Here is a 9,724-nt window from a genome sequence, read left to right on the forward strand (position 1 = left end):
ATATATTATATGTATAGTTTAAAAATATATAGTTTATATATACATTCTTATATATAAAAAATATAAGAAATATATATATTTCTTAAATGTATCTATATGTATGTGTATGTGTATATATATGTGTCTGTATATATACATACTTTTGCTTACAATATGTAGCAATTTTTTTTTTTTTTTTTGCGACAGAGTCTCACTCTGTCACCCAGGCTGGAGTGCAGTGGTGCGATCTCTGCTCACTGTAAGCTCCACCTCCCGGGTTCACGCCATTCTCCTGCCTTACCCTCCCAAGTAGCTGGGACTACAGGCGTCCGCCACCAGGCTTGGCTAATTTTTTGTATTTTTAGTAGAGACAGGGTTTCACTGTGTTAGCCAGGATGGTCTCGATCTCCTGACCTTGTGATCCCCCCGCCTCGGCTTCCCAAAATGTTGGGATTACAGGCGTGAGCCATTGTGCCTGGCCCGCAAGTTTTAACTTACATTAAGAAATGCATTCATTTTGTTTAACATTGAAGGCTTTTTTTAAAAACAAACTTCTTTTTCTTCTCTAACCTTTTGATAAGCTGTGGCTAGAGTATTCTTTGAAATTAGTGAGCAAGATGGGAAATCGATTCTTTGGAGGTTTGGAAAATGGAGTAAAGTATTTGTTTTGGAACTTAATGATTATGAATTGTGCTGAAAGAAATAAATATGAGGAATATGGCTGCGAGATTCTAACAAGATCAGTATATTGTATTTAATACAAATAGTGTTGATTCAGCAGATCCCTCCAGTAACTATCATAGATCTTGCATGCCTGCTTTATATCAAGCACTGTTTGTGCTAAAGATGCAACAATTTAAGTATAATGTTTTGTAGCTTGGGTACAGCAATATAATACAGCAATCCTCTACATCAGCAAATCATCTTCTATGACACCATTTTTAATGTCTATTTAGTATTTCATTATACTGGTATTACTATATCATAATTTGCTTAACCAATTCTAGTATTGGACATTTAGATGTCTCCACATTTTTACTATTAAAGCAGCTATATCTTTGTATCCAAATCTTTGCATAAATTGTTAATACTTTCTAGGATAAATCTCTAGAAATGGCATTCACTAGATCAAAGAGTGTGTACATTTATACAGGTTCCTAATATGTACATTTATACAGTTTCCTAATATGTGTACGCAAATTACCCTCCAGAAAGTTTGCACCAAGTTGCATTTCCAGTTTTCAGTCCTCTGCTCTAGAAGGAAAGGAATTAGAACTAGCAACCCATCTTTTTATATCAGGTTTATTTCTCTCACAGGCCAGCTTCCAGTGTTTTGCTGGAGCCCATCTCCCTTCACCTTCTCAGGTACCTCTCTGCCAATTTATCCTCTCTCTCTCCTTTCAGTATCAGTCCTCTCTCCTTTTCTCTCCCTCACCAGTGACTTTCATCTTCTAAATCTAATGGACAGCTTTTATTGACTCATCAGGATTTGACTTGAAACATTATTTTTCAAGACAAGAGAATTCAGAATGTTTAAGTTATTGTTATATTTAGACATACTACTTTTCTCTCCTTCTCTGGTCAGTCCTCAGTCTCTTTGCTAGATTTCCCTCTTCTGTTAGAATTCCTGAGAACTTGCTTCTGGGCTCTCTATTCACTTGCTCTATTTATTCTTTCATTCTCATGCCCTTAAATGCCATCTGTGGTATGAGGTGAAGAGCCCCACATTTGTGTCTCCAGCCCAGTCCTGATTTTTCAGACGTGGGTGTCTCCACTGGAGTCTTTCACAGGTATCTCACTCTTACTGTGTTCAAAACTGACTCTTGATATTCTTCCAGATCTCTTTCAGTTCTCTCCATTTCAGCAAATGTCTCAGATTCACTCATTTGCTCAAGCTGGAAATCTTCTCTTTTCCTCCGTTAACAACATCTGCAGCAGCAATCCTGTTGCTTTTGTCTCCAAAGTGTATCTTGAACCCATCCTTTCCTTTGTCTCCCCTGCTCCCTCTATAGCTCCAGCTACCATCATCCCTCACCTGGTCTATTGTGAGAATCAGTTTCCCTCCTTCCATTGTCTCTGGCTTCCTCTTAGTCGTTCTTGACACTCTAGCCAGTGTCAGGTTTTTTGTTTTTTTGTTTTTTTTTTTGAGATGGGATCTCACTCTGTTGCCCAGGCTGGAGTGCAGTGGTGCGATCTCGGCTCATTGCAACTTCCACCTCCCGGGTTCAAGTGATTCTCCTGTCTCAGCCTTCTGAGTAGCTGGGATTACAGGTGTGTGCCACCACGCCCAGCTAATTTTTTTTTCTTTTTTTTCTTTTTTTTTAGTAGAGATAGAGTTTCACCGTATTAGCTAGGATGGTCTTGATCTCCTGACCTCAAGCGATCAGCCCACCTCGGCCTCCCAAAGTGCTGAGATTACAGGTGTGAGCCACTGCGCCCAGTCCTTTTTTCTTCTTCTTTTAAAGGGACCAGATTATGTCATTTCCTTGCCAAAAGGTATTTAAAGGGCTGACAGCCTGGGTGGGAGCTGCTTGTGGTAGGGTTTGAGGGTGATGGCCCTGGGTGGGGGCTGCTTGTGGTAGGGTTTGAGGGAGATGGCCCTGGGTGGGAGCTGCTTGTGGTAGGGTTTGAGGGTGATGACTCTGGGTTGGAGTTGCTTGTGGTAAGGTTTGAGGGTGATGACCCTGACTGGGATTGAGGTGGCATTTCTTGCTTTCCTGCTATGACTGTCAAAGCCTCATCCTCTCATCCTCATGAGAGGAAATAGAGAGCCTTGGAAGCCAACATTTCCGTCACAGAAAAAGTATATAGGGCCATGCAAGCCAACTGTAGCTGACTGTGCAGTCCTCCAGTACCTGCAGGCATTGACATTGCCTCAACTTTCCAATATGCCCAGGACAACAAAATTTACCATAAATCTTAGGCAAGTTGTCCTTAGTTAGACCCAGGGATGCATACAGAGTCCTTTGCAGTTAGTTCATTCACATAGAGAAGCAAGGCAACCAGGTGATCCTGCCAGAAAGTCTGGCGAATATGGTACCATCTCTTTCTCAGAATTGTATTATCCCTATGTGTTGCAAAACAGTCTTCTGTATATTTTGATTATAAGTTTCAAGCTTATTTTGCAGCACATAACAGGAATTTCTGTTGAAATTGGGCTGCTGACAACTTTTATGAATGCAAACAAAAGCATTGTCAGTCACGCTTTTCTAAAAGAAAGACTCTCAAAGATTTAGTGTGTTTGGTTATTGGTGTTATTAGCATGATCTTCTGTTCTTCTGTATCATACCTTTTATTTTCAGTTGCGTCATTATACCTTTATTTTTTAAAAGCCTTCTTTGGACTTTTTGATGTACTTTGAATTGTTGGAATAACTGATTTCATTCTGAAATTTCTTTACATGAGTTTAAAATGCTTTATTTTATTGGTGACTTCTTTGATCATGCCTTTTAAATCTAAGGATTACTGTTATGTGCTTTTAGAAGATTTATGTTAGTATTACCAGAGTTTTGTTCACATACCAGTTTGGTTTCATTACCTTATTGGCTATCTGGAGTCTAGTAATGTAACTGGATGGAATCTGGGGATATTAATCCTGGCTTTACTCTACATCATTTAAAACTTTTGGCCTTTTTATGGACATCTGAGAACTTTTGGGTGAGTTTTATGAATATTTTTTACATGATCAAGTTATGGAGTTGCTTCCAGCAAGAGACCTTTTCAGATGTGGATGATATTTGTCCAATATATCAAGCTGAATTTCAAAGCCTATTCTTAACTGTCAGTGTGTATTTTGTCAAGAATATGCTACCTTATGGTCTAACAGAGGGAAAACGTGGATGGTTAATCTAAATCGCGTATCACCCATTTCACTTAGTTAGGTTATAGTGACGTCAGAATATGTGTGTATATATATTATATATATATGCATCACAATGGATTTTTCAGTTCTACAAGTTAAGAAAAATGTTTCCACCAAATATTTTAGAATATTATAATGATGTTTAAGTATGTTGTACAATTTTTAAAAGATTAAATGAGTGAGAGGACCCTATGTTAAAAAATTTATGTTCAACCTAATGTATGTGTCAGCAACATTTATTCTATCTTGACAGATGATTGCATTGTTAAACTGTACATGTGTACTCTTGTGTTACCAACACAACTGGGTAATTGGAACTAGTGATTTTAGAGGAAATTAGGTATTTTTTCCTGCAAGTGTTTTCAGAATAAAGGATATTTTTCATAATATTTAAGATACTTGTTTTCTGAAAGTAGAATTTTCTTTAGCATTGGTATAATTCCCATCCTTACAAATTCTTAAGATTTTCATAAAATTTGTAATTTAAATGAAAATTTTAAGTGCTATGTTTTATGTGTAACAGATTTCTAAGCCAAGATTAATTTATTGAGATGACATTTTAATATTATTCTCTGTAGTATGGTTAGTACCTTTTTAAGACATCTTTAGAGGTTTTCATTGCACTTTGGATAAAATCTAAAATTCTTATTTTCTACAAATACTTTGTAATTTTTCTTGTGCCTATCACTCCAGCCCTGTTTGATGCAATTTTCTCCCCTGTTCATCCACATAGGCCTTCTTAGATTTTGTCAAGGGCTCTAGGCGTCTACCTCAGAGCCTTTACATTCCTGTGTCCTAGCCTGGAATACTCCCCTTCTTTCTCTACCTTTCCTGGCTATCTCCAGTTTACCTCTCAGTCTCAGCTTAAATATCAGTTCTTCTGATAGCCTTCCCTGGTTCCCCATCAATCTAAATTAAGTCACTTCTGCTACTGTTTCTTATTATGCTTTCACATTCCCAGTTTATAGTTACATTTGTGTGTGTGTGAGTATATATTTAATATTGGTCCCTCACACTGTAAGCTCTGAGGAGAAAGGGGAAATGACTGTTTTGTTTATCATTTTATATATAGAACCTTTTATAATGCATAGCACAGTGTACACATTCAATAAATATTTGTTGAATGAATGAATAAATGAGTGAATATAAGATTCTGTGTAATCTAGCAAAAACCCATTTTCAAAGTCTATGCTGTTTTGATCCCTTGTAAGCTGTAGAGTTTGCAATCTGTAGGCCATAAATATTTCTATTTGTGGTCTTTTGGAAAGGCATAAAAAGCAGTGATGTTTATTAATATATGTAATGTATGAGTAAACAATGTTGATTTATATATTTTGCTTTATTTTACCAGAATGTCTTTGCAAGGGATATGTGTTATTGTTTCTGTTTATACCATGAGAAAAATAGATCAGAATGAGGCATACTTAGAGAAATTATTAATACTGCCCAGGAATACAAAAAGAGTCAAAATCTTATAATATGTCACTTTTATATGTTTATCATAGTAGTTTGTTTTGTTTTGTTTTAGATGATGCAAAATTGAGGAGCCTTGCAGCCCCCAGTAACCTTTCTATGCGTCACACTCTTGAAGGTCATAGTGGTGAGTCATGCAATTTCTTTTAAGTCATGTTTGAGTGGTATTTAGACATTTAGGAAGTTTCTACTTAATGCAGAAATGTCAACATTTTAAATAATGGTAATATTTAAAGTACAGATGCTCTTTGAGTTATGATGGGGATATGTTCCAGTAAACCCATTGTAAGTTGAAAATGCATTTAATACACCTAACCTACTGAACGTCATAGCTCTGCCTAGCTTACCTTAAATGTGCCCAGAAAACACTAGCCTACAGTTGGGCACAATCATCTGACATAAAGCCTATTTTATAATAAAATGTTGAATATCTTATGTAATTTATTGATTTCTGTATTGAAAGTGAAAAACAGAGTAGTTGTATAGGCAATCGAAGTACGTTTTCTACTGAATGTGCATTGCATTCCCACCACTGAAAAGTCATTTAAGTAGTACCATTGTAAGTTGGGAGCTGTTTGTAATCATTTCTGTTGAGACATTAGTAATACAATGTAGAGTCATTCAACTTTTACGTGATTAAACAACATCTTAAATAAATCTAGAAGAACCTAGCTGTTATTTTATATATTGAAAATACTCCTGTCTATGGATGTTATATATATAATCCTTTTTAGAATCTGTCCTATGATTCCAGATTAAAGGAGACTGAAGAGACTGGGCGTAGTGGCTCACACCTATAGTTCAAGCACTTTGGGAGGCCAAAGTGGGAGGATTGCATGAGGCTAGGATTTTGGAACCACCCTGGGCAACATAATGAGACCCTGTTTCTACAAAAAATAAAAAAAAACTAACCAGGCGTGGCGCTGTGCACCTGTAGTCCCAGGTACTCAGGAGGCTGAGGTGGGAGGATCCCTTGCGGTCAGGAGTTTGAGGCTGCGGTGAGCCACGATTGTGCCACTGCATTCCAGCCTTGGTGACAGGGCAAGATCTTGTCTCAAGAAAAAAAAAAGACTAAAGATTGAGATGTATAACATACAAATGCATTGTATAATCCTAGATTGGATCTTGGAATGAGAAAAACAAGTGTCTATAAAGGACGTTATTTAGACAATTGATAAAATTTGTATATGGACTGTGAGTTAGATAATAGTATATCAGTGTTAAACTTCCTAATTTGTAATATGGTTATGGAAGAGAATGTCTTTATTTTTAGGACATGTACACTAAAGTATTTAGGGATTAAAAAATTAAAAGTCATCAATTATTCACGTACCCTGGAGGTTTAAGATATGCTCAAGAGTGTTTTATCAATAGAATGGAAAACAGGGGAGAGGGGTTGGCGGAAGAGAGATTATGGGACATATCTACCAAAATGATAAAAATTTCCTAAACACGTACTTAATATTGTGTCCTTTGGACATCATTATTTTTGGGAGTCAGGCCAACCTGACTCCCAAAACCATGCTTGTATTTGTTTCTGTCATCAGGTATATGGTAGTTCTTGTAGCTCGCCATGATAGGTGTCTTCACTGGGATGAAATAGGGATAGATATGAAAAACAGTATTATGCATTGTTATAGAAAATTAGTGATATCAATAACTGCATCCTATGAATAGGTTTTAAGGAATATTAAAGACTAGTTAGCTGTGCAGGAACCATATTGATTTTAACATTATCTTGGTGTTTATATAAAAATATAAATTTGAAATCAATTGTAACCTTTAAGTTTCTAAATTGTTTTATAATGTTCTAGGTTCTGTTCAAGTTGTAACATGGAATGAACAGTATCAGAAGTTGACTACCAGTGATGAAAATGGGCTTATCATTGTGTGGATGTTATATAAAGGTATACATTACTAGGAGAGCTTATTTAATTTTTCACATGTTGACATCTAGCTTACAGTATTTGGATGGATACATAACATCTCCAAAATAGACCCCTTTTACTAACAACAGGAGTTCATCCTGACTGCACAGTGGTAATATTTCTGGATTTATTGCTGCCTACTTTTCACTTTTTTTTTTTTTTTACTTTAACCCTGTTATTAAGAAAGTGAATTAGGTCATCGTTGGCTATCTCCAAAATGAAGTTAGACTCTTAGCAGAAGAATAGCTTCTACTTGAGATAGCTCTTTTTTTCCCCTGTATTTCCAATAAGAATTACTTCCTAGGTAGTTCCAGTTTATAATTACATTTATGTGTATGTAAGTGTGTATTTAATATTGGTCCCTGAGTAGACTGTAAGCTCTGAGGGGAAAGGGAAAATGACTGTTCATCGTTTTATATGTAGAACCTTTTATAATACATAGCACAGTGTACACGTTCAATCAATGTTTGTTGAATGAATGAATAAATGAGTGGCTAGAGTTATCTCAGTAGATGAAAACACATTTAGTAAGAAGTCAAAGAGAATAATTCATTTCCTGCATGGGCCAGTTAGTTTCCTTTTCTTTTATGGATACAGATTTTATCTCAACTCTGACTACTGGTTCACGGTTTGTGCCTCTTGTCTACAAGAGAAAGGGAGGGTAAAAGAAGGATTACTTAGATATACCACTTCTACGAGAAAAACAGCTCATCATACATGTTCTCCTAAGGCCTGTAGCCATCATCTTCAAAAGGGAACGGTGCCTTGGTTCATGTGTGCTGTTTTGAAAAGTTTATGTGTGCTGTTTTGAAAAGTTCCTGTGTGCTGTTTTAAATGGCAGGGCATACCATTTAAAAAGTCTTCACTAAAGATATACTATAATACTTTAATTTTTAAAAAGGTGTGTGTACGTGTGTGTGTAGGGGATAGAATGTGAAAGTTCAGTGGATTGGAATAAACTTTGTCTGTTTCCAAGGTAGGTCTTCAGGTCTTCTCTGGGTCTCAGTCTGGATTCTGTTACCCTGCTCTGACCAGTTATTCCAAATTGCATGATTATTTTCTTGGCTGCAGGCCAGAGTTTCCTATGCTGGTATGTCAAAAAGCCTTTAAGAAAAACAAAAACCGAATAACCTATTTTTTTTTGCCTGTAATTTGGTTATGCTAAAAGACAAGTTACATCTCATTCCTACCCTGCATACAACTAGAATATTTTTGTCATTCAGCATTAGAGATGTGGCATCACTAATGTAATATAAACTGATTAGAATTTTTTCAAGCAGGCTTACTTAGGGTTTTACCTAATATGCTGTGTATTTTTTGGCTTCATTCTCTTTGTGATGGTAACTAATATGTTGTATTTAATATGCTCATAATTATTCATTGGAGAGTTTATGTGTACATATAAAGTTATTGTTACTTGGAGTTTTTTTCTTGGTTATGATCTGAACCATATTGTTCAAGTGGGAAAAGTTAGGCTTTCAGAAAAAGCAGTAGTTTTGGCTCTGAAAAAGCAAATTAAGTTTATTTTTTAATTGACAGAAAGAGACAGGGAAAGAAAGAAAGAGGAAACAAAGGATGGGCATTTATTATGTTTTCTGTGATAATCTTTGAAGCAGTTATCAGTTAAGCCCAAGTTAATTTTTCATTGTGTTTTTGTTGGATTTGGAAGCTTTATAGTTTAATGTCTCAGGTTGTAGAAACTTTTGCAGTTATTTATCCCATGGTGTACTTTATAATTGCTTTCAATTCTTAAGTACTGTTTAATAGATATGAAAGTTTTGACTTGTAATTTTTTAAATTTGTGAAAACAGGCTCTTGGTTTAAGGAGATGACCACCAATCGAAGTAAATCAGTTGTTCGCAGTATGAGCTGGAATGCTGACGGACAGAAGATCTGCATTGTATATGAAGATGGGGCTGTGATAGTTGGTTCAGTGGATGGTAATGCATTGATTGGACATAGAACTAAGATCAATATCTGGCTGACAGTTTTCTTCTTTAGAGATTTAAGTTAGTTATATGTTAGCACTCTGATTGAAAAATAGACAAAAAGAAAATATTTGATATACAATTTGATGATGTTCAAGAACTGTTCTTTGGTTTTAACCATCTGTTTTTATGTATATTCAAGGAAAAAAGTCTATTATTTTCTACTGTGGCATTGAAAAAAGTGAATTAACTTTTCAGCATTATTTTAAACATGTCTGCCTCATTATGTAATTTCTGTTAATATTGGTTAGTCTGTACAAATACGTAGACCTTAGTTTCAAAAAGTCTGTGGTCATTTTTATTAGAACTGAACATGTCATTGTTGGTTGTAGTTTATGGCCTTAAAAACCCACATTTTTCAAATTCTAGTAATAGATAAAACTGGGTCTTCTGAGAGTCTGCACCTTTGTTTTAATTTGAAACTCTGTAGATAAATAATATATTTTTAAATCATTTTTATTTTCTCTCTGGCGCGCGTGCTCGCGCTCTCTCTC

General features: G+C 35.7%; 1 protein-coding gene across 2 annotated transcripts in view; it reads left to right on the plus strand.

The window, feature by feature from the left end:
• Window positions 1-9,724, plus strand: part of WDR35 (WD repeat domain 35) — a 52,582-nt gene that overhangs the window by 2,475 nt on the left and 40,383 nt on the right. For both annotated transcript variants that reach the window (XM_017893324.1, XM_017893322.1), the window contains exons 3-4: window positions 5,370-5,441; window positions 7,129-7,221. In XM_017893324.1, the coding sequence (XP_017748813.1) occupies window positions 5,370-5,441; window positions 7,129-7,221 (165 nt within the window). The remainder of the gene's footprint in view (window positions 1-5,369; window positions 5,442-7,128; window positions 7,222-9,724) is intronic.

Source organism: Rhinopithecus bieti, unplaced genomic scaffold, assembly GCF_001698545.2.
Source record: "Rhinopithecus bieti isolate Rb0 unplaced genomic scaffold, ASM169854v2 scaffold_23816, whole genome shotgun sequence".
Lineage (NCBI taxonomy): Eukaryota > Metazoa > Chordata > Mammalia > Primates > Cercopithecidae > Rhinopithecus > Rhinopithecus bieti.